The sequence below is a fragment of the Cnephaeus nilssonii genome, assembly GCF_951640355.1.
Source record: "Cnephaeus nilssonii genome assembly, chromosome: 14".
NCBI classification, from domain to species: domain Eukaryota; kingdom Metazoa; phylum Chordata; class Mammalia; order Chiroptera; family Vespertilionidae; genus Cnephaeus; species Cnephaeus nilssonii.
In genome coordinates this window covers 43,154,000-43,180,707 of record NC_137085.1, presented here as the reverse complement: position 1 = coordinate 43,180,707, position 26,708 = coordinate 43,154,000, and the positions used below count along the sequence as shown (strand labels likewise).

The window sequence follows — 26,708 nt, the reverse complement described above, 5'->3', positions numbered from 1 at the left end:
TATGCAAATTAACCCAACAAATATGGCAGCCCTGCCCTCTGGCCACTCCGGGCCTCTGGGCAGCACGCCTCCTTAGGGCCTCCCTGCGGCGCTCCACACCTGTCAACCGTCCTTGTAGCCTCCCTGTGGCCCAGCCCCCGGCCTCAGAGGCAACCCTCTGGTGCCTGAGGTCATAGCTCCCAGTGTCTGGCGTCTCCCTCTACCCCACCCCTGCCCTGCTGCTCTGATAAACAAAACCCTAGCATTGGAGCAGCCCCATGGGCATGTACGTGTGTGGGAGCTCACTCGGTGCACAGTTAGCGCACCCCGGGATCCCCAGGCCAGCCACGGGGCGATGGTGGTGGCCATGGCGGCAGCGACAGGTGGCTCAGCTTTGTTTTGAATAGATGGAAGAGGCCACCTACACAGTAACCCAAATGATCAGATCTCCCTCCTCCTATCTCGGCAAATCGGGAGTGGCGATGGGCGTGGAGGTGGAGGGCGGAGGAGGAAGGGGGCCAGTTGCATCCCACTTTCACAATGGGAAAGTGAAATACAATAGTGTACCCAACCTCGCCAGCCCTCCCCACCTGCCTCCCCCCACCTCTTCTCCTCTGCGCCTCCCCGAGAGCACCAGTGCTGCACAGAGGGACTCTCCGGAGAAGGAGGGTGAGGAGGAAGCACCGCCGCCACTGCACAGGCTGCCAGAGCGAGCCCGCCGTGTGCTGGCAGCCAGGGGAAGGAAGGCCTATTCTTGCACGAATCTTCGTGCATTGGGCTTCTATTTTTGATAGAAAATTCTATTTTATTTAATAAAGTGGGTGCTGTCTGTTTTGACAAAAATTTCACTGACAACTTATATGTAGGAGTTTTTAAAAAAATAATTTACCCTGAATATAAGTTAACAAATGTAAACGTATAGGTTGATGTTTAAAAATCTCACAGTTAATTTGAAGTGTTAGGAAATAATTTTGTTGGAAGAAAATAGTTTAGTTTAAAATTAATAGGGTAAAATAATCATCATTTCTATTATTAACTTTATTCAAAGTATCATACTGTGTGACTTTTAATTTCAGTGTTATGATATGAATGAAGCATGTATTTACTTCCTGTAAATATCTAGAAAGTAAATACATGCTTTCTAGATACTTGGTTGGCTTTATAAAGAATTTGTTTATTCAGCAAATACTTAATGAGCGTTAACTATATTTCAAACACTGCTCTAGGTACTTAAGATGTATTAGTGAACAAGTAAAGATATAGGTAACCTGGTAAGAGTAACAGTCTAATTCTAGCAGGATAAGTTTTAGTGAGGAAAACAATCATGTTCTTAGATTTTTGCATTTTTAAAACTATATTACTATGAAAACCTTATAAACTAGGAGAAAAAAAAAATCTCCAGTACTAACCGTCTTTTGTTTTATTAGATTGAGGAACTTCAGCAGGCTTTAACAGTAAAACAAAATGCAGAGCTTGACCGACAGAGGAGAATAAGTAATACCCGAAAAATGATAGAAGATTTGCAAAATGAACTGAGGACCACAGAAAACTGTGTGAATCTTCAACCCCAAATCGATGACATTACAAATGATCTGAGACGAGTTCAAGATGAAAAGGAATCATGTGAAAGCGAGATAATTGATAAGCTTAAAGAGAGGGAAACCCTAGAGAAGGAGAAAAAGAGTAAGTTTTATTAAACTTAGGATGAAGAGATGTTTATAAAATGGAGCTACATCTCTGACGATGGGCTTTCTTTTTCCCCCCTGATACCGTGTCTTTAAATATTCAGATCTCCCAGTTGAGGAAGCTCAGCTCATTTCTTCCAACTTGGTGCCTTAATTACCTATGGCTATCATGTATCATGATTTGCCAATGGCTGGCCATTGTCTTCAATCAAATTATGTCAATTTATTTAATTCTCTAAAAATGCTTTGCTTTCTTTACAGAGTCACTCACTATTAGTTCTCATGTCAAATTTAAGCTTTTTATTCTAGCCTTCATAAACTTTCCATTTACTTTGTTCCTTGAAGCCTATCCAGTTATATCTTTTCTTTCCTTCTAAGCATGTCAAACTCGCGATAAATGAGGCACGTGGCCCTTTGGCCAGAAGTTTGACATGCTTGCGTATAGACCATGTGGATAGATCTATAGCATTATTCAAATAGAGGATATGCCATATTTGTTTTTCTCTGTATATATAAGATCAATTTTTTAAAAAGCACCCATTTTTATATATTTATCAAAGTACTCGATGTGTATAGTTAAAAAACAAAGAAAACTAGAACAGAAGGGAGGCCCAACGTGTTGCTAACCTCCAGACCCCCTCTCAAGAGTAAGCACTTTTAACTATTTCAACACTTTTTTCTAATAGTTCTTCCTGTATTTTCAGCATATTCTTTTTTCACCATAGCTTAATTTGTCAATTTTAGACTTATTTTTATTATTGACATTATTACAGCTATTCCCCATCCCCTCCCTTTACCCTCCTCCACCCAGCCCTGCCCCACCCCAGGCCTTCACCACATTATTGTCTGTGTTCATAGGCTATGCAAATCCTATATAATAAAAGGCTAATATGCAAAATGTCCCCTCGGGAGTTCGACCGCTTGCTATGACGTGCGCTGACCACCAGGGGGCAGCATGGAATGAAGGAAGGCCCTGGCCAGCAGCCAGGGGAAGGCAGGTCCTATGGGCCCTGATTGCTGACCAGGCCTAGGGACCCTACCCATGCATGAATTTTGTACACTGGGCCTCTAGTATGTATATAAGTTCTTTGGTTAATCTCTTCCTACTTCCCCACCCTACTCCCCTCTGGGATCTATCTGTCCCATGCATCCATGCCTTTGGACCTATTTTGTTTGTCAGTTTATTATACTCATTAGATTTCACATATAAGTGAGATCATGTGATATATAGACATCTTTTAATATTTTGTTACTTTAGATGTAGCTTAAACTCATAAACCCCTCCCTATTATTGTAGTTCCTCAAATGAGATTATTAGTTATTAATTATTAAAATTTATTAATATAATGAATAATTTTTCTTTGTCATTTAACAGTTGTCACTATTTCTTGAATGTATACTGTAAGCTAAAAATACTAGTACTCCCATCCTTTCTTTTTACTTTCCTCCCTTCTTACATTCTAAATTCTCTAATTGTACTCTGGTTTTTATATTGTTAAGGCTGAAAACATTTTGTTGAGAATCATAATCAAGTTTTATGTGCTTTATTTAAGGGTTAACTCTTAAGCTAGAAATATTAAGTATTATTCATATTATTTCAATGAAACTTGTTCATAGTATTGTATTATCATTTAATTTCCTTTCATTGATAGCTTTTTTAAAGGTTATAATTTACCCTTTTTTTTAGCACCATTTTTACCATTTTCTTAAATTGAAAAAAACAACAACAACAACCTATCTTATCTGGCATTCTCTTGAGTTCTGGAGCCTGCCATCCTTGTCCTTTCTAAACTGATTGTTTTCAAGACCTTCTGCATGGCAGTCATCTGGAATTTTTCTCAGATCCTTTTCTGTGTTGGATAAAGCTATTTCTGAATTCCTTGTCACCTGGGGTTTTTTTCCCTACATTATTCCCTCATTTTGTTAGAATACATCTTTAGGTAACCTCCTAAGAAGGGGTACTAGGGAATTAATTTTAGAGTCTTGACATCCTAGAAAATATCTTTATTTCATTATCCCTTTTTTTCAATGTTGTATATATAATGGTAAGTTAAAAATAATTTTTCTCAGAATTTTGAATGCCTATTGTCATTCTTTTTTATCTGACCTATTTTTATTTTTAATTTTGATAGCTTAATCGCCTTTTATTTCAAGTGTTTGGAAATTTGAGAATGTTTTGTTGTGGATGGGTACTTGCTAAGTAGTGTTTGTAACTTGTGGATCTAAGATTTTTTTTTTTGTATTAATAGATTATTTTACTAATGAAAAATTTCAGAGAAACAATATTTTTTTTCAATTTTAGGTGTGAATGATCAAATTGTACAATTTGACAATCTTATGAATCAAAAGGAAGATAAGCTGAGACAGAGATATCGTGATACATATGATGCTGTTTTATGGCTGAGAAATAACAGAGACAAATTTAAGCAAAGAGTCTATGAGCCCATAATGCTCATGGTAAGAGATTTTGTTTATGTAGAATCTGTTATTTTTTTATTGTAATCATTATAGACTTTTGTTGTTTTAAGAATTCTTAGTCTTATTTATACCCCCTGGTTTTTCATTGTCAGACTCGCAGCAACTGGTATACTGCTAAATCCATACATGGGCTTTTTAAAGGGCCCTTGATGAATACACCTGTGAACTTCTTTAGAAAGAAATATGAAAATGGCACTTTATTGACTAAGAACCGTGTATAAAGTTAGCGTGGTTAGCTGGTTCCTTCTACAATTGCTATTCTTAGGTCATAGCAGGCAATAGATTAAATGCTGCCAAAGGGGTAAAAAACTGCTGTAAATACATGTTGATATAAGGTACCTGACAAAGGTAGACAAGAAAATCACTTGCTACAGAAACAGAGCATTATAAGGATTCTGAGACTGAAACCAACAGTTTGACCTCATAAACATTTCATAGCATTTTTTAAAAATATTTATTGTTGAAAGTATTACAAATGTTCCCTTTTTTCCCCCATTGACCCCTCCAGCCCGCCCCCGGCCCTTTGTCCATGGGTTATGCATACAAGGTCTTTGGTTGATTACTTTCCATCCACCCTCCCTCCCCAGGCTTCCCTCCCGAGATTCCATACTCTGTTCCATGCTTCCATTTCTCTGGATCCACTCCTTTTGATAGCTCTTATTGATGATCATGGATCATCAAGAATAGGATAAGCTATATTTAGTAAATCATCTAATGAAGTGTGGCCATGGATTTAACAGGAAGATGTATATGTGAAATACTTTAAAAGTTTGGTCACAAAAAGTAAAAAACATATTCTTTGGTAATGATAGCTGTACATACATAATATTAACTTAGGGTTGTTTTAGTTAGATAATTTCTTGTACTTTAGAAAAGAATGTAGTATAGATTCTTGCAGGATTCATGAAAAATTCTATATTTTCCAAAACTCATGATTGCGTTATACTTCATTAAAAATCATTTCATAGTTTTTAAAATTACATCTTATAGTATTACATTAGCAAAATTAATATGCATAATACTGTATTCTATTCTTGCTAAGATGTATATCATTTAGACTATTTTTGGCAGGTCAAAAAGGGAATATCTATTTTGGACCCAGGCATGGTTGTTTTGATTGATTTGGTAAGGTCTGGGAGAAAATACAAGAAAAAATATCGTGCCTGGCCCATGTGCCTCAGTGGTTGAGCTTTGACCCATGCACCAAGATGTCACTGGTTGGATTCCTGGTCAGGACACATGCCCGGGTTGTGGGCTCGATCTCCAGTAGAGGGTGTGCAGGAGGCAGCCGACCCATGTTGATGTTTCTCTCATCAATGTATCTCTTTCCCTCTCCCTTCCTCTCTCTCTAAAATCAATAAAAACATATTTTTTTAAAAGGAAAAATATTGTATAAAAAAATTAAAAGGAAAAATATTGTGATCCTTAGTATAAGTTACAGTCAAGTGTGATTGCAACATATTTTTATTAAAATGCCAATTTCAAAATAATACTTTAGAACTTTATTAGATATTTTATCCTCTTTTCACTTGGTTTTTTTAATAGTGGCCTATCACTAACTTGGATGACTAGCTGGCATATATTGTCATTTTACAAATCTTTGAGATACAATGATAGACTCTGCTTTTTTACCCTTCCTGGAATAACCCTTCACCTTTTCTACTACTTCCTTCCAAATATATTCCCATACACACTTAACTCTTAATTTGGTTAAGTTCAGATTTAGTTTGAAATGCAGCCATCTTCATAAGCAAGTTAACATTATGTAAACTTAAAATTTTAGTCATATAACTTGTCAATTAGCAATCCGTTTTCATGAGTTATTTCTAACAATTTCAATACCGAATTGGAGAAATGTGGGAAAATGTTTTTACACTTATACTCCACAGTAGTGTTTATAATAGCAGAATGATGGGGCAAAAGAACAAAGTTTTCAAAGATATTGTTAGTTATGTAAATTACTCTAGGTCCTTATATTGGAATACTGTGCGGCCATTAAAAATGTTGTTGTAGGTTCTATTTATATAAAAGGATATTTGTGACATGTTAATGAATTATTAAAAAGACTACAGAATAGGATGTTTAGAAAGATTTCATTTTTAAAAATTGTCAAACAGAATGCTGTCATTAACCACCAGATCATCTTGGAGTACTACATACACTTCCTATGTCTACCTGTCTGTCTTACTACTGTGACTAAGAAGATGTGGCTTTGGAGAACTTTACCAAATATTTTCTTCACCAATCTTATGAGAAGGAGCATGCTAAGAAACTGATAAGCTGCAAAGCCAACAAGGTGGCCAAATCTTCCTTCTGGATATCAGGAAACCAGATCATGAATGCAGTGGGAGTATGCATTACACTTGAAAAAAAGTGCAAATCAGTCTCTACTGGAAGTGAACAAACTGGCCAGTGAATAATCCCCCCCTCCCCACTTCTGTGACTTCCTTTAGAAGTATTACCTAAATTAGCAAGTGAAACCCATCAAAGATTTGAATGACCATGTAACCAACTTACACAAGAAGAGGGCTCCAGAATCTGACATAACAAAGTATCTCTGACAAGTACACCCTGGGAGAGAATGATAATGAGAGCTAAATTCTAGGTGGCTTATTCATAGCTATAAAAAAAATTATTTCTACTTCCTATAGTCATATTGGGGTTACTGTTGCATACTCTTTCTATAAGTTGGGTCAAATATCCACATTTTCTTTCAATTGTGCTATTCCTTCCAATAAAGTAATGTGGTGCCCTCTTCCCCCCTCCCCCCAAATGTGAAGAAATAGATACTAAATGTTTATAGTGTTTATGTCCAGGTAATAGTATTTTATGTGGTTTTCATTTTATTTTGTTTGATTGTATATCTTTCTCCATTTTTCTATACTGATTGATATTCTGTAATTTAAAATAGAGAGTAATGTTGGACAGCATTTACGTAACAAGTGCTGTACTAATTTTTTTCATTGTAACTCTTAATTCACGTTTATTCCTATGAGGTATAGACTGATTTACTTTACCCATTTATAGGATGAAATAAGTAAACTTTTCAGAGATTTTAGTTCAAGGTTACACACAGGATTTGAAGTGACATCTGTCTGACCCCAGAGTCCTAGCTTTTAACTAGTGTGCTGCATTTTATATTTTTATAAAGTTTTTGTTTTTGTTTTTCAAGAAAGCTGATTTCCATCTGCTGGAGCTAATCTCTCCCTTTAAATTTCCTAGAGAGCATTTTTATATACCTCTGTTATGGAGATTTATTGTACTGTACTTTTTATCATATTTATCATTTGCGATAAATAATAGATTGAACTCTTGAAAATTTTTCCTGACCTCTTTGTATCATCAAATACCAGTGAGTCTCAGCATGCAGAGATGTCTAATTAGCTGGTATTTTTAAGCAAATCGTTACGTTTTTATGCTCTAGTGGTACTAGCCTTGGGTTTCTCCTGAAGACACTAATAGTACAATTCATAGCTAGTTTTTTCCATTCATTTCATAATTTTATTCAGGTATTTGTGTTTTTGTACCAGTTAGTTATTGCATGTATAATATTAATTCCTCTTAAAGATTAAGAAGAAAAAAGTTTGGGGACAGATGAGAAATGTTTTTACTTACAGGTCACAATCTAAGACTGTTTCAGTGTTTTCAATGAGTTGACCAGAAAGGAACTTTATTATTACATAATACCAAAACCACTATGCATCAGGTACTATTCAAGTCTTAGCTTTCATTTTATGATGTATTGGATGTTTCTGGGTAATAATTTAGATTAAGTAGATGTTTTATAATGTTGACCCTTCAATAACAAGTTGTTTTGTTTTTTGGGGTTTTGTATTTTTGTTTGTTTTTTGGTCTCCCTTTTTTTCGGCCATCAAATTTAATCTGATTAAATCTACATTAAATATGATTGTTTTCTAGTACTCTGTTTGAATTCCAAGAAAATCAACTTATTTTTTCTCTTTGTTTTCTTTAGATCAATATGAAAGATAATAAAAATGCCAAATATATTGAAAACCATATTCCATCAAATGACTTGAGAGCCTTTGTATTTGAGAGTCAAGAAGATATGGAGGTTTTCCTCAAAGAGGCAAGTATAAACAATCATATTTTGACTCACTTGGCACTTCCAGTGAATTTTAAAATTCAAACTAGAGCAAAAAGTGTTAATGACTAATTTTACCAGCTGTAACTCTGGTGTTAGCAACTCTTTTAATAATTTCTGTCCTATCTATGCTATTATTGGGAAATGAATTTGTTTTATAAGAGGAAAAACAGCCTATACTCCCCTCTGTAACATACAATTTTGAAATTAACATTTGAAATTAATATGAATAGTAATTCTGTGACATTGTCTAAAAAGATAGAAACATAATGATGGACTTTTGGTCTTGAACATCCTTTTGGGAACTATATTAGAATGAACTTAGTTTATCTTTGGATGGGAAATCTGATGTTATTGTTTGATATAAATTAATCTTCAAAAAAGGAGAATCCTGTATCTGGCTAGAAAACACCACTAACCAAGAAGCTAAGCCTCTGAAAGGTAGCTTAGATTGGGAGTTAAGAACATAGGCTGCCAGAATTTGAATTCTGACTTTGATACTAACTTGGGCATGTTGCCTAAATGTTGTGAGACTCAGTTTCCTCAACTCTAAAATGAAGATAATACTATCTACTTCATAATATTTTTGTGAGGATTAAATGAAAAAGTATTAGCTAGTGCTTGTTAGCTATTGTATTTATTATGTCTATATTGTTATATAGCTATATAATATATAGTATATATTAGCTTTATATGCTATTATTAGCTATATATGCTATATATCCTGTCAGTAAGATTTTTTTTCCCTTTGCATATGCCATCTACTTCTTTTAAAGCCCAGAAAGATTTTGTTTATTTAAACCTTTGTAAGTCTAAGTGAGGACAAGATCCTAAATCAGCTCAAGTGGGCCTCTATTTGTCTGGTACACAAGTGATTAGATTAGAAAATTTTCTTGCTTTGGCTATTACCATATTGTCCTCCATCTCGTTTGGGAGTTGGTAGGGAATATGAATATATGGTGACTGCATAAAAAGATTGAATGTATGAAATTATAAAATGGACTTCAAAAAATTAAACATTTGTGTATTTTAGGTCTAATTTAAGCCTAACCAGTGAGTTAGTGATCTAGTATCAGAGCTCATTCAAGAAGTAGGTTGCTTGGGTTACAAGTCTGTGATATACCACATATTGTGAAGGGTGTTCAGTCAGGTGTTATTAAGATGATTTCTATTTTGAAAGTCACCAGCTTAGCCTATATTGAGTACCCTGCTTTGCCTCAAAAACACATGCTTCCTCTGTGCTAAGTATTTGAACTGTGTATTGATATGATTTAAGTTCCTAAAAATTAGACCTTTATTATTTTTTTCTTGTGCTGTTAGCAATGAACTTTTCAAAGGGTCTCATCAGTAAGACCAGAACTTCCTCTTACATATATGACTTTTTATGTATTTTTTAAAGTATGTTTTGTTGATTTGAGAGAGGAAGGGAGAGGGAAAGAGAGATAGAAACATCAATGATGAGAAAGAACCATTTATTAGCTGCCTCCTGCACGCCCTCTACTGGGGGTCAAGCCCACAACCTGGGCATGTGCCCTTGACCGGAATTGAACCTGGGATTCAGTCCACAGGCCGACACTCTATCCACTGAGCCAAACCAGTTAGGGCTTTTATGTATTTTTAATTGTGAAATTTATTGTATGAACTAGAGTACATTTTCCATCTTTTTAGTAACTTACAAACCATCTTCACATTTTTTGCCATTTCATATACTACTGTGCACACCATCCCGTGTAGTGCTACTTTTTTAAAAAAGATTTCTCTCTTTAATTTCAAGAAAGAGGGGGAGAGAGAGAGAGGAACATCAGTGTGAGATCGAGACATCAGTTGGTTGCCTCCTGCACACTCCATGCATGGGATGATGCCCACTGGCCAGGGCGAACTATAGTATTATTTAAATTTTTTTATTTAAATCACTTTTTTAAAAAATATATCTTATTGATTTTTAGAGAGAGAAACATTGATGTGAGAACAAGACATTGATCAGCTGCCTCCTTCATGTCCTCTAATGGGATTGAACCTGCAACCGGGACATATGCTTTGACGGAATCAAACCGACAACCTTTTCAGTGCTTGCGACAACATCCAACCAACTAACTCACACTGGCCAGGGCTAAATCACTTCACTTTTTATTACTCAAACAAAATATTCTGAAAGGGAGTTTAATATTACTGCAAAATTAGAAAACAGTTTGCACAACAATAAAGATAAAAACAATGTTAGTGCTAGATCTGTACTGTTCCTTATTGAAAGCAGAGAACATGATTCTTTTTAAAAAGGGAGGGGGAGATCATTTTAAAAAGGGAGGGGGAGATAATAAGGAATTATATAGCAGTTTTCTCCCTGTGATTAGAAATATTGAAAGAGAATTGAAAAGGAAATTATTTTCTCATTGTAGAATTCTTTTATTTAGAGTAACCACTAAAGTAATATATTTTACAAACATAAAAAGAAACAGGAGGTATAGATTAAACAATACTGATTCTCATTTAATAAATTTTCATTTTGATATAACTTTAAACTTACAGAAAATATGCAAGAGTATCCATGGAAATAAATTCTGTATACCTTTTACCCAGATTCACCAATTATTTGCATTTTCCCTATTTGCTTTATTTCTCCATTGCAAAGTAGTCAGTTTTGCTATTACCCAATACATACGTTCCTAAAAATCATTATGCTATGCAAAATTATACAATAGAAACCCATCGGGCCTATGGGGAGAAAAATGACAGCATAGTTACACATTTAAGATTGTCAAGAAATATACAAATACAATAAATATGGTACTTTGTTTTTAGAAAGACCCGAAGTTAGCTTGTGGAAGGAGGCATTGGAAGGGTTCAGTTTGTGAATTGTGTAGTGGGTCAAACAATTGAAAGTGCTTATCTAAAATTGGATAGAAAGCTGCAACACCAGATGTGGTTGGATAGGGCTCATAATACATGTGGTGACCTGAGGTAGCTGGTAGATGTTTGAGAGGAGTATATGTGTTTCTGTATTTGTGCACAAATTACATGTATTTCTCAGCAGCTAGGTTGAGTTGGGTGCAGTTTTCTGCATTCACCTAGATAAAAACCTCATTTTTTATAGATGGAATTGCATGTAAGCAAATGTGAAATCCACGTATTTCTTAAATTGTCTCCTAATATATCAATTGCTCGGAACAAATTTGTCTTCAAAACAAGTATTATACAAAACTATTTTTCTCCTTGTAATTATGTATGTGAAGATACTTTGAGACTATGTTGTATCCTATTCTTTTTTTTTTTTTTTTTTTTTTTAATATATTTTATTGATTTTTTACAGAGAGGAAGAGAGAGGGATAGAGAGTTAGAAACATCGATCAGCTGCCTCTTGCACACCCCCTATTGGGGATGTGCCCGCAACCAAGGTACATGCCCTTGACCGGAATCGAACCTGGGACCCTTGAGTCCGCAGGCCGACGCTCTATCCACTGAGCCAAACCGGTTTCGGCTGTATCCTATTCTTCATGAAACTAGGTTTAAGAATCAATGATTCTGCCCTAGCTGGTTTAGCTCAGTGGATAGAGTGTCAGCCTGAAGAATGAAGGGTCTGATTCCGATCAAGAGCACATGCCCTGGTTGCGGGCTCGATCCCCAGTAGGGGGCATGCAGGAGGCAGCCATTCAATGATTCTCTCTCATCATTGATGTTTCTACCTCTTTCCTTTTTGAAATCAATAAAAAAATATTTAATTAAAAAATAAGATTTTGCTGGTATCATAAAATGACTTGGGAAATCTCCCTCCTATTTTCTGAAAAAGAGTTCTGGTATTACTGCTTTTTTAACTGTTTCATAGAATTTATCAGTAAAAATTATAAAAGGAATGGACTCTTTGTAAAAACACAACTACAATATCAATATCACTAAAAATTTTTCTTGTACTATTAAATACCCTGTCAGTGTTCAAATTTCTGATCATCCCATGAATGCCAGTAGGAATATGTTAACTTTAAAAATCATTTTGATTGAGCATAGATGATTATTTAAATAATATTTTCCTTTTTTATATTCAGGTTCGTGACAATAAGAAATTAAGAGTGAATGCTGTTATTGCTCCCAGGAGTTCATATGCAGACAGAGCACCTTCAAGATCTCTAAATGAACTAAAGTAAGTCTTGAAAATATTAGAAAATATTAATAGAACTAACCTGTACCTTTTAAATATTGAGTAGCCATTTATCTTTTTAAAATATTTTAATTATCTTTTTGTCACATGTTTGTTATAGGCTGTATTATTTCACTTTAGGATCTCTACTTAAGTCTAAAATAAGGAAAAATCCTAAGTTAATATATGATGATGATGTTTTAAATCATTGGAATAATATTGGACTATTTAATTAAAAATACCAAAATGCTTGGTTAATTGGAAAATAAAGTGATAAAACATCACTTAATCAAAAATAATTTCCAGAGGACTAAATGGAAAAATTGCAATTATAAAACAGCAATAAGTAAATATCCTAGCTCTGAATGATGTAAGTAGACATTCTAAATATAAAATCAGTGGAAGAAATGTCAAAAAAACACATTAATAGTTTGTAATCATACATATACAAAAATTAAAGCTTGACAAGGAAATAAATCTCAATATTAACCACTTAAGTGATTTTCAAATATACAAAGAAAAGACACTTGTTTTATTTATTGGCTACTTGTCAACCATCAGATTTTTTTAAATGATATTTTAAGAAGAAAAATCTAATAGGTGTTTTTTCTTTCAGACAATATGGATTTTTCTCTTACTTACGAGAGTTATTTGATGCACCTGCTCCTGTCATGAGTTACCTTTGCAGCCAGTATCATATTCATGAAGTTCCTGTAGGAACTGAAAGGACCAGAGAAAGAATTGAACGGGTAAAAAAGTACTAAATCAGTAGTTTCATTAAATTTTCTTAGCTTACACTCAAGGAAAAAATGTAAGAAATTTAAAGAAACTTTATCATTCTGTTGTTTTTAACCACACAGAAATTATCTTTGTATTTTTAACATAACATAAAACAGTGACTATTGACTAATACTTTATGACAGGAGTTATGTGGAGTTACCTAGAGTAAATAAATAATACCTATAGGGTCATTAAGTTAAAGCTTGAAAAAAAATACCTGGCATTCTTACCTGATTCTATTCTGCCTTGTTTGATGTACCTATGTTTAAACATTACATTAATGATTTAATCATTTAGATTCTTGTATTCTGGATTATCTTTCAGACAAATTATAGTTCAGGATGGTAGGCTTCGATATAGTAAAACCTCCCCGTCTTAAATCTTCCACTAAAGATTACCTCATATATCAGTGACCATCCTTACTTACTAGTGTCTCATTTTCCTGGCTTATTGTAGTACTTAGGCTTTTTTTTTTTTTAATCCATTGGATTCTTTAAAAAAAATTATTTTATTTTTTAATTACAGTTGACATTCAATATTATATTAGTTACTGTGTACAACATCGTGGATTTTTATATAACTTACAACAAAGTGATCCCCCTGATAAGCCATTCTTTTTTTTTCTATAATTCTTTATTGTTGAAAGTATTACATATGTCCCCCTTTTACCCAATTGACCACCCCAAGCCTTCAACACCCTATTGTCTGTGGCCATGGGTTATGCATATATGCATACAAGGTTTTTGGTTGATTATCTCCCACCCTCCCCCACCTTCCAGGCTTTTTTTTTTAATATACTAATTGCAATTTTATTTATTTGGGTGACATTGGTTGATAAGATCATACAAGTTTCTCAAGGAACTCTTAGCGCCTATATTCTGCTAACACGGCTTAGAATTGTCTTCTTACAAGTTAACTCCAAGAATCCAAACTACATGTGTTGTTTGTATCCCAGGCAGAAACAGGGAAGAAATCTCTTCTAAAACAGGTTTTTCCATAACACCAAGTTGCTCTATTAATACCACTTGTAAGCATCTAGGACCCAATTACAGATAAATAAAGCTAGCAGTTTATTCTTTATTCTACTCCTTGTATAAGTTCTTGAGAAAAAAGATTCCCCCAAAATGCAAAAATAAAGTCTCAATGTGAAATCCTTAAAAAGTGTTTCCATTAAGTATTCTCTCAAATATACAGGAATTGAATATAAGATTATGTATCTTTGAACAGTATAACTGAGGGGAAGGAAGAGTAAGTGACTTACCTGAAATAATAACAGTTCAATGTATGGACACCTGGGTCCTGGTATCTTTTCGGTAGATACAATAAAGCTTCAAAAGTACACTTAGTTGGGAGAGATTGTATAGCGAAGTAGAATATAGCTAGCTTTGCTAGTTGTTTTGTTTTCTCCTAATTTTCTTAATGTTATCTAAAATAACATAAAATGTGTCAGCTACCTTTTTAGAGATATTGTTGGGTAAATTTTTAAAAAACAACTATACCTACTATATTTTGATCTTCTAAAATTCATTTGATCTGTATTTTTAATACTTTGGTCTTTTTAAATATATCAATTATTAGATGTGCACTGATACTTATTTTACATTGTAGGTAATACAAGAAACCCGATTAAAACAAATGTATACAGCAGAAGAAAAGTATGTGGTGAAAACTTCTTTTTATTCAAATAAAGTTATTTCTAGTAACACATCCCTAAAAGTAGCCCAGTTTCTCACAGTCACTGTGGATCTAGAGCAAAGAAGACACCTAGAAGAACATCTAAAGGTTGGTTTTTTAAAATTTATTAGAAAAAAAATATTAATTGGATTTATAATACTTTAACTAGGGCTCTTTAAAATATATTAACAATTTTGAATTTCCCATAGGAAATTAATAGAAAATTGCAAGCAGTGGAATCAGGGTTGATTGCTTTGCGTGAGAAGAACAAACATCTAGAACACAAAGATAATGAACTCAGACAACGAAAGAAGGAGCTTCTTGAAAGAAAAAACAAGAAAAGACAACTGGAACAAAAAATTAGTTCCAAACTAGGAAGGTATTTTGTATCCAGTTTCATGGGGTGTGGTCGGGGGCCCAAAGCAGTATGGGATATTATTAGTTTACCCTGGAATGACACCATAATTCCCTCAAGCACATTTTGTAATAATTTCTTTCTCAAACTTTAATCCTACTACCAGGGGAAATGAATATTGGCTTTTAGTTTCAAGGTTTTTCCCATATCTTACTACATCGTAGCTCAGATCTTTTTGTTGTTGTTCTAAAATGCTTCTTGCCTATAGAATAAAGATATAGATATTAATGACATAATCAGCCTTTAATAATAAATGATGGCTCATTGGCTTGAGTAAGATGTAAGTTTAACTTGACCTAATATAATATAGTATGTGTTTCTAAACACATTCAGAAATTGAATCATATTTGAGATGCATTAAGAAAATTTTTTTGTTTTTTAAGCAAACAAATGTTACTAACTTTTATTTTAAAAGTTAATAATGTACCTTGGTTGCTTAAGATAAGATCTTTTTAGTCTAACTGCTTAGAATTTTTTTTTTTTTTTTTACTTTAAGCCTTTTTTCAACTTTAACCCTTCGCTTCATTCAAGCACCTGCAAACGCTTAACCTTTACTCTGCAGCTGCTATATTGGACTGCTGTGTTGTCTAAAACTTCTCATAAAGTTTCTCCTCATAATGTTGATTTTCATAGTGAAATGACCTTTCATATGTACAGTTATGCACTTTGGAATACTACAGTGGTGGCCTGACTAGTCCCCACTCGCTTCAGTGCCTCCAGAATACTGTAGTTAAATTTCTCTTTTTATGTCCTTACCCCCATGTAAGAGTATCTGTTGTGATTTTCTGCCATTACATGAAATTTACTTAAATACTACTTTCCCTTAGACTGGCTTTCAAGTTTTTCAAAATCTTGTTTCACTCTACCCATTCCAACTCATCACCCTCCCCCATGTACCATTCAGGACACTTTATAACTCCACCGAACTAGTTTATTCTTGTTTGTTATTACTCCTATCTTTTGTTCTTGCTTTATTTCCTAACGGCAACATAGTGTAGTGGAAAGAATTTAGACTTGAGTGCATATCATACCACTTCATATCTGTGATCTTAGGTAACTTAATTAACTTCTGAGCCTTACTTTCTTCATCTTAAAGAGCAAAGTATTAACTTTCAATATTGTTGTATTATGTTTTCATTATGGGGCTTTTAAAATATATATATATATTTTTTAAATTAATTTCAGAGAGGAAGGGAAAGGGAAAGAGAGAGAAACATCAATGATAAGAGAGAATCATTGATTGGCTGCCTCTGCATGTCCCCTACAGGGATTGAGCCCACAACCCAGGCTTGTGCCCTGACTTGGAATTGAACTGTGACCTCCTGGTTCATAGGTCAACGCACAACCACTGAGCCATGGGGTGTGTTGTTTGTTTATTTTTAAGCTATTAAGTAAGTCCCCCATCACCACCCCTCCCCCCCCCAGTTAAGCTCCTTAAGGGGAGGGAGGGGACTGTGTTTATAAACAATATTAAAAACAAGAGTAACAACTAGTATGTATCAATTGGTTATGAGCCTGGCAGTATACTAAGTGTGTTACATAGTTTACATCTTCACCACAGTCCTGTAGGAGGGGTACTCTTATGATTTTTAATTTTTAGGTGAAGAAACTGAAGTCCAGAAGAGTAACTTGTCCAGTTATGCAGCAAGGAGCAAATTCAGATCCATATTTGTAACTCCAGACCCTATACCGTGTTAGCACTAGCATTAATTGCCTAGATAGATTACACTGGGCACATAATGCGGGGTGTGGTAAAAGTAAGTTTATAGTTGTGAGTACACAAAACAATGTTTATTACTGAAATATTATTTATTATTGCATTATTTTCCATACAAACAACTGTAAACCTGCTTTTGCCTCACCCTATACATATCTCAACAAATACTTTTTGATCCTGCATAGTTGCATAAAATGATTGTTTAATCTAGAAGCTAGTTTAGACATCTGGGTAACATTGCTAAATAGTTCATAAAACAGCAGGGAACCAAGGATTTGGGCTCCATCCTTGTGTAGAACTGATTTCTACATCATTATATGTTTCATCATTACAGTTTAAAGCTGATGGAGCAGGATACTTGCAATCTTGAAGAGGAAGAGCGAAAAGCAAATACCAAAATCAAAGAAATAAATGTTCAAAAAGCAAAACTTGTTACCGAATTAACAAACCTAATAAAGGTAAGGCATTTTCTTTATATTAGGTAGATAAGACAAGATAGTTAAATCTTACAGATTTTTAACTTTATTATTTGACATTTTTATTGTCTATAATAATATAAGCATAATATGCTAATTAGACCAGATGAAGCCGGGACTTCAAGGGAAGCCCAGATCCCGGGGGAAGGAAAGCCTACTCTTGCATGAATTTTGTGCAATGGGCCTCTAGTAAGATAATAAATTGGTTAAAAGCACTCATTAGGCTAAATGATAAATACACAGGAAAAGTTTTTAAAATTCTCTTTTAAGAAATAGTTATAAAAAGTGAGAAAGTCACATCAGATGAAAAATATTTTTATGGTTTATAATGTTACAATTAAGAAAATACATTAAAAAACAAATTAAACTTTTATGGGTTTTTGTTCTTAGATTTGCACTTCTTTGCATATACAAAAAGTAGATTTAATTCTTCAAAATACTACAGTGATCTCCGAGAAGAACAAATTAGAATCAGATTATATGGCTGCATCATCACAACTACGTGTCAAAGAGGTAAAATTTTTGCTTCTATTTTTTTTTTTTTGGGGGGGGGGGGGTTCTAGCCTCAGAGCTGTTTGAAAACAATATATGTCAATATATCCAGTATGCAGTTTGTGTTCTGTTTAATTTACAAATTTAATGCATTCTGCTGATATGGAAGCAATATTTGAAATACTTTATACTATGCATTTGTTAATTTGATGGTGGTAATATTCATAAAAGAGAAATCAGAATATTGGATTTGGTTCCTTGAAAACTAAAGCCCCCAGTCTGCTTTCTTATTAACTCATAAATTATAGTCATGACTATAGTAGCTTTAATTGACATTTGCACATTTCACAGAGTACACTGCAGATGAGTTCTAATTAACAGTAAGAGTAATGTATAGTCGTGGCAGTTTAATCTTCTGTAATTATCTGTGAAATGATAAAAATTGAAATAGTGTGCAGGGGAGAAAATGTGATATACTAAGTTAACATACAATACAAAGAAAGGCTGGTAACAAAATGGTAGTGACCTGGCATAGTTTTTGAGTCTCAAATCCACATGATAACAAACCCATGGACATCATATACAACAAAGCTAAATTTCAGGGTACCCTATTTGGTATACTACAATGTATTCTCACATTAACCATCCCAAGTTGGCATCAGACTGTACAAGTTTAGGGCACAGTCCCCAACAAGACTGCCCTTACTTTAGACACCAGCTGCAAGTTCCAGGAGTCCTTGGGCCACCTGAAGTTTTGACCACCTGGCTACAAATTTGAGGGTTCCCATGATCTCATCAGGTTCAGTAGTTTACTAGAATGACACACAGAACTCAAGAAATTGTCATACTTATGATTGTAGTTTTATTATAAAGGATACAAATCACTACTAGTCAAATGAAGAGACATGGGATGAAACAAACTTAGCAAAAGTTAAATGAAACTAAGGAATCTAACTTTATTTTCTCACCGAAGGAGATGTTTATTGATTTATTTTTTTAGAGAAACATTGATCGGTTGCCTCTCATACTTGCCCCATCTGGGGATCGAACCCACAACCTAGGTAGGTGTCCTGGGAATCAAACCTGCTACTTTTTGGTATACTGTATATCGCTCCAACCAAGCCACCCAGTCAGAGCTCTAACTTTGTTTTGACTTCCCAATAACCTCACAGAGAAAAGGTATTTCAATTGACTTTAAAACACAGAAATTTGATATTAAGAACAAAAAGAACTTGTATTATTTCAGTTATATAATGTTAGCAATATTATTCTGAAAATATTATGTTATAGGATAAAGCAAATAAGAGATTATGTTATGTCATTAGGATTTTCAGCATAAGAGAATAAAGATTCAGATATAAAGCAAAGGAGTATTCAAAACCTTGAAATATTTACGTTGAATTAATGAACTCAGTGTTATTTTCTCCAAAAGAAAAAAAATTTCCCAGATCTGTGTACTGAAAAGACCCAGATTTTGGCCTCAAAATACTTTTTGAAACTAAAATCCTCCATTGGAGAAATGGCTGATTCCTGAGCAGGGAAAGAAATGTCTGAGATTAACCTCAATTATATTGTCACACCAGAAAGCAGAGAAGTTATTAAAAGATGACTTGACTCAGAGCTAACATGAAGAATCTCCTCCGGCCATAGATGAAGTGGTAATAGATTGAAACACATTAAATATCTTAATCTATGAATTCATAATGATACTTTTAAAAAATAACATTGGTCACCTTTAGAGGATATTAGGGAACCAGCTCATTTTGAAAAATGGCAAAGAAAGAATTTAGCATTTATCCTTCCTTTCCTGTGTGAACTGTTATTTAGTATAAACAAGTAATTCAAATAATACAAAGGGAATTGGCATATAGAATATTGTCACTTTGCAACTGCACTGCTGACATCACAAAAGAAATAGCCAGATATGTATGTGGATCCTAATGGAAGGACATAACACCACCTATGAAATAATATTGTGAAAAATTATATGTCATTTTGATTAAGCTTCTAAAACAGGGTTTCTCAACCTCAGCACGATCAACATTTTGGACTAGGTAATTCTTTTTGTGAGAGGTCTTTTTGCATTGAAGGATGTTTAGCAGTATCCCTGGTCTCTACTTGCTAAGTGCCAGTAGTACTCTTTCCCTCAAACCCCAGCTATGACAATTAAAAATTGTCTATGGACATTGCCAGATGTACCCTGGGGAGGAAGAATGTCCCCATTTCAGAACAGCTGCTGTAAAACTCTGTTTCCAGAAAGTACAGTGAATTTAGCAAGGTTGCAAAATTGAAGTTCAATATATAAAAATCAGTTGTGGCTCCATATATTCGCAATGAATAATTGGAAATTGTAATTTAAAAAAACAATACTGTATATAACAACATAAAAAATATGAAATACTTAGGGACATATTTACAAGACCTGTACACTGAACACTATAAAACTTCGCTGACAGAAGTTAAAATAGGATTGTATTCATAGATCAAACATTCGGGATTTGTTCAAATGTTGATTCTCCCCTAAATCTATAGATTGGTTAAAATTCCCAGCAGGGTTTTTAGAAAATTGCAAACTCATTCTAAATACAATGAACTTAGAAAAACTGAAAAAGCATTTGAATGACAACACCTAATTTTAAGATGTATTATAAAGCTACAGTAATGAATACATTATTGTATTGCTGTAAGAATAGACATGGGTTAGTGGAACAGAATAGATAATCCAGAGATATAAGTCACATATCAGTTGTTGTTTTGCAAAGATACCAAGACAATTTAATGGAGAAAGAATAATCTTATAGATAGTAATGGAACAATGGAATAGTCATCTACAAAAATGAACCACAACCCTTACCTCATACTACACAAATGGGCATAGACTTAAATGTAAGAACTAAACCTATAAAACTTCTTGAAAAAACATAAGAGAAAATCTTATAATGACCTTAGATTTGGCAAAATAGGACACAAAAGGAATCAGAGGTTGTACTTTATCAAAATTTAAAACTTTATATTTAATAGATGCTGTTAAGAAAAGGCAGGCTACTAATTGGGAGAATATATTTGCAAAACATACACCTGACAAAGGACTTGTATCTAGATTAGGAGCTACTACTGTGGGCTAAATCTAAACTAAGATCTGTTTAAAGTTTCCTGCAAGCTAAGAATAGTTTTGACATTTTTAAAGGGTTAAAACAGAAGAATATGTGACAGACTATACGTGGACCTCAAAACCTAAAATATTTCCTTACTGGCTCTGTATAGAAAAAGTTTGCTAACCCCTGATGAATACTACAAAAAGAATTCTGCCCTGGCTGGTGGTTAGAGCAGGGGGGTCCTCAAACTTTTTAAACAGGGGGCCAGTTCACTGTCCCTCAGACCGTTGGAGGGCCGGACTATAGTTTAAAAAAAAACTATGAACAAATTCCTATGCACACTGCACATATCTTAATTTGAAGTAAAAAAACAAAACGTCAAAAACACCCGCATGTGGCCCGTGGGCCGTAGTTTGAGGACACCTGGGTTAGAGTGTCAGCCTGGTCAAGGGCAAATACCTAGGTTGCAGGTTGGATGTGTGCAGGAGGCAACCAGTTGATGTTTCTCTCTCACATTGATGTTTTTCTTTTATTTTTTTAAGTCCCCCCCGCCTTTTCAGTCGTTGTTTGAAAGTATTACATATGTCCCCTATTTTCCCCCATTGATCAGTGTTTTTTTCTCTCTCTCTTCCCCTTCCTCCCACTCTAAAAATCACCAGAAAAAAATATCCTCAGGTGATGATTAACAAAAACAGCAACACTAAACCTCTTACATTTATCAATACAAATAAGACAAAACCCAATCCAAAATATGGGCAAAAGTTTTAAGCATGCTCTTCACTAAACAAAGTATACAGATAGCCAATAAGCACGTGAAAAGATTCTCAATCTTATTAGTCAGTGGGAAGTGTGGGTTAAAGCAATAATAATGAGCTAACACCACAGACCCTCTAAAGCAGCAGTCGCCAACCTTTCGGACCTCATGGACCACTGGTTGGCGACCACTGCTCTAAAGTGACTAAAATTTTAAGACTGAGATTACCAAAGTGCTGGGGAGGATGTGCAGCAAAGCCAGACTAAAAAACTAGATGATCTATTTACATGAAATTCTATGAACTACAGAATGCCTATTGACAAATCCATGATTGCCTGTGGAGGGTACAGTGGGATGGATTACAGAGGGGTACAGAACTGCTGCAGGTGATAGAAGATACATTCATTATCTTGGTGGTGATTGCTTCACTGATGATGTATATTTTTGTCAAAACTCAGCGGTTGTACACTTTAAAAATGGACAGTTTATTCATCAATTACGCTTCAAAATTTAAGAAAAACTTACATGATGATTTTTATCGCTTCATTTATATCTTTTATAACTCTAAGTATGAAATTTTAATTATATATACTAGTAAGAATAGGAAGAGTAACATAACATACAAGTGTCTACTATTCCTGTTAAACAGATGTTATACTTTGCCATATTTGTTGCAGATTTTTAAAACTTTTCATGTACTCAAAGTCCCCTTGTATCCTTCCCCATCAATTCTACTTTCTCAGATTCTGCTCCTTTCGTGCTTTCGTGCAGTATGTGATTCGCTTTACACTTAGCTTTTCACAAACATACCTGTTGTGTAAAAGTAAACTTTAGTAGTATCTTTTGTGGAAAGAGTCACTAGAGGACAGATTTTTGGAAATAAAAACAGGACTGTACAGGTGAATGGAAAGAGTAAATGAAAGTGGAATAGGAGCTTCATTATTCTGAAGCCAGCTTCTTCAAAGTCTCCTGAAAAAGCTTATGACTAGAAGAAACTGGAGGAAAAAACAATTTTGCTAGCAAATAAGCATAGGCAAACATAAACACACCTAGCCAAAAGGAGCTCAAGGTCAGGTTTGATGAGCAAAGCCAGATACTTGGAAGATGAAAAGTTCCTTCCCTCTCTTCTCCCCGCCAAAAAAAGCAGGGGCCATAGCAGTAGTCATTCTGAATACTTATATAGAAGGGATATAGCAAATAAAAGAAAACAAAGCTATAAAACCCAAACTGGAAGGGGATAGGGGGAGGGTCGGCTGGATATGAAACTAGCTACCAAAGGAGGGCCTCATCAGTGTTCGTTTCGTGAGAATGTGGAGGAAGTCATCTGCCCGTTGTGCATTCTGTTGGTAAATATTTGTAGAGCCCATGCTTTATTGATTGAGCCTATGAACCTGGTTGTTCAGTATAAAGAGATTTCATGAAGAAATTGAACCATTGTGCAGATACTATATGGAGCTTTAAGTCAAATCTCACAAGACAATATTTGATCCTGGTGCCCAGAGTTTTGTTTTTGAATCAAATTTTAATTAAGAACTTAAAGTTTTGGGTTTGTATTATGTTTACAGAAGTATCATGAAATCATGATGGCTTTATAGTAAGCATTCTCCGAAACTTAACCCCCTCTTGGCATAGTGAGAAATATTTTTCCAATAGCCATTGTTCACATAGATATATTAAGATTAGATGCAGAATAATGGAGTATTCTCTTATCCATTTTATTAGTAGTAGCAGAAATATTTATATTTCCAATAGAGCTGACTACTCTAGAGAATAGGAAAGTTTCTTGGGAGAAGGTTTTGTTTTTAATCTTTGAGTCACTAATTTTTTACAAAATGGCCACATTATACTGTCCAGAAAACAAACCTCTGATTAGCTGCTTGTTCCTCTAGATTTTGTTACCTAGAAATAATACCCACTTAGGTGTAATAATACCAATCTTACTTGGTACGACCCCTGACTTTTCTCAGCAATATTTTGCACCATTCTGCTTCCCTTTTTCATGTGTTGATCTGAAAATCATTTAATGCTATTTATAACTGTTTTGCCAACCCTGTTGTAAGGTTCCTCTATTTTTATACAGTGTGCACTTGACAGATTTGTTGCTGACTAACCACAGTTTAAATAGCCAGGAATGATAGTGAAAGAATACATAGTAGAGTAGGTGTATGGTAGTTCTCTTTCTCTCCTACTTGTTTTTTTTTTTTTTTCTTCTCATGTTTGCTGTCATTTACCTATACATATTCTCACCCTTCTTCTTACTCTCCTACATTATTTGAAACAAGGAGAAATCATTTATTTTCCTTCTTGTTCCTCTCAATACCTGGCAGATTGCACTAAGGAACCATTATTACTACTTCTGTTTTTGTCCTTTATTTATTCTGATTCTGGAAACAAGTTCACAAAAGAAGATTGACACAAAATTTCAGAAGGGGTTATCATCCTTGATGGAACTTGGGGATAGCTAACCACCACCCTCAAGTTTAATACTTTCCCAAATTGTTGGAAAGCAAATAGGGAAACAGGATTACAGACCTACAAAACCTCCCCCAGAGAAAGGCAAATGGTTGTGAACCTCTGTCTGGCAATTATGTCACTACCTTCTGGAATATTTTCAGAACAAATTAGTAAGGTGACTGCTTGTGAATCCAGATACGGAGATGGGCAGATGGATGGATATACCTAGAACTTGGTTTTTTACCATGGGCAGATTTCCTAATGACTCCAAGCCTGTAATCTTCAGCCATAGGTATTATGATAAATACCTGACTTGCAGGGATATTGTGATATTTAATAATACATATTAAGGTGCTTAGTGTACACCAATGTTTCCTTTAAATTATCTATTCACATCAGGATCAATATAAGTTAAAGAATTAGAAATTAGTTTGTTAATCCTAATACTAAATCCTGTGCTTTTATATAATGTTCTCTCCTCTGCCTACCTGTTTAGCACTCTCCCACCCCCCAAAAAAAAATTTTCAGAGGAGACATTTTTAAAATGAGATACATTTGGGGGCAGGACGATTATTTAACAAGTAAATAGTATTATTGCCATTACTTTATTATAATATGTATTCTATCTTATATGTATGGGTATCATTTGAATTCTAGACCATTTAAATTGGAATGAAATTTTGTGCTTGTATTAAAGAAAAATGGAAGAAGAAATGTTTTAATTTACAGCTAGTGTTTTAGTAAAAGTTCAGAGTTCATGCTACCTATAACTTAGTTTGGTTCCTTTCATATGGAAAAAAGTTTTCATTCTGTTTGACTCTTATTTTAATAAGTTGTTAGAATTACTGTGTTAAATAATTTCACGTGTACCTGCTATTTAATAAGAAATTATGTGACCAATTCTGATTTCTTCCACTAGAGGGCCCTCTTATAGAACTTTTTCCTTGATTAAGTTATTTCTGTACACCTTTCATGCCAGTTGAACTTTCTCAAAAAGAATTTCAGAGAAAAGATAATACTAATTTCCTCTCAGCATATATCCTACAAACTAATCTTTTCTGAGATGTTGATGGGAGGTATTTTGTAAACTTTTTCTTTGTCTTACATAGATGAAACATTTCTCTTGTCTACTAATATTAAGGGCTAGACTCTTAAAGTAGAAATGTATATAAAGCTCTTTTTACTAGCCTAACTGTACAACATTATCTTACATAATTCTATACTCCCTTTCTTTTCACCCCTTACCCTCCCCCCAAAACAAATCTCGACAATTGTAGGGGTGGGGGACAGATGTTATATGAAGAGGTATGTCACAAAAATGTATGTATAGACCTGGCTGGTGTGGTTCAGTTGGTTGAAGCATTGTCTCATATACCCGTGGTCGGCAAACTGCAGCTCGCGAGCCACATGCGGCTCTTTGGCCCCCTGAATGTGGCTCTTCCACAAAATACCACGGCCTGGGCGAATCTATTTTGAAGAAGTGGCGTTAGAAGAAGTTTAAGTTTAAAAAATTTGGCTCTCAAAAGAAATTTCAATCATTGTACTGTTGATATTTGGCTCTGTTGACTAATGAGTTTGCCTACCACTGTCATATACCAAACGGTTGAGGTTTTGATTCCTGGTCAGGGCACATTCCCAGGTTGCAGGTTCAATCCCCTATCGGGGCTTATGCAGGAGGCAGCTTATTAATGTTTCTCTCTCTCTCTGATTTTTTAAAAATATATATTTTTGTTGATTTCAGAGAGGGAGGGAAAGGGAGAGAGATAGAAACATCAATGATGAGAGAGAATCATTGATCGGCTGCCTCCTGCATGCCCCACACTAGGGATCAAGTCTGCAACCCAGGCATGTGCCCTGACTGGGAATTGAACTGTGACCTCCTAGTACATAGGCCAAAGCTCAACCACTGAGCCATGCTGGCCAGGCTATCTCAGATTATTTATTTATTTGCTTGTTTGTTTGTTTATTTACTTATTTATTTATGTGTACCTATAAAAAGAAAATCTTCTCTGGTAAAGATTTTATTAGACATATGCCACCAAAGAGAAGGAAATTTTTGAATGAGATTTTTGTCCCCTAAGCACAGAGCCCCGAGTGTTCAACTCAAGGATTTCTTTCCCATAGTGTTCTAACATTTCATTTAGCAAGGTCCAGAGGATTAGGAAGCAGGAATAGAAGACTTTAGGAGTGTTTAGATTCTATTTAGCTGTCCCTTGTTTTACGTTTGCCTGAGTGTGATTGTCCCTAGAGAGCAGAGCAGGGATGATTGGGAAACTTTAACTTCTATTTTTTATTTTTCTCAGGGTGTAGGGACTGAGGAATTTATTCAAGGAAACTATAGTACTGAGTGATTAGTATAAAGGCCTGCTTGTGTTTTCAGTTCAGTCTGGTATATATCCCTTTACTTTTTATAACGTTTTGTCTTGGTTTAGTTTATTTGCTATCATATTTGTGGGTTTAAAAATTACCCGAGGACCT

General features: G+C 34.6%; 1 protein-coding gene across 2 annotated transcripts in view; it reads left to right on the top strand.

Annotated features, from left to right (window-relative positions):
- SMC5 (structural maintenance of chromosomes 5) overlaps positions 1-26,708 on the top strand; it is an 81,195-nt gene that overhangs the window by 40,842 nt on the left and 13,645 nt on the right. For both annotated transcript variants that reach the window (XM_079790087.1, XM_079790086.1), the window contains exons 9-17: positions 1,407-1,662; positions 3,967-4,121; positions 8,116-8,229; positions 12,282-12,376; positions 12,990-13,122; positions 14,762-14,935; positions 15,037-15,206; positions 17,294-17,417; positions 17,826-17,948. In XM_079790087.1, coding sequence (XP_079646213.1) covers positions 1,407-1,662; positions 3,967-4,121; positions 8,116-8,229; positions 12,282-12,376; positions 12,990-13,122; positions 14,762-14,935; positions 15,037-15,206; positions 17,294-17,417; positions 17,826-17,948 — 1,344 coding nt within the window. The remainder of the gene's footprint in view (positions 1-1,406; positions 1,663-3,966; positions 4,122-8,115; positions 8,230-12,281; positions 12,377-12,989; positions 13,123-14,761; positions 14,936-15,036; positions 15,207-17,293; positions 17,418-17,825; positions 17,949-26,708) is intronic.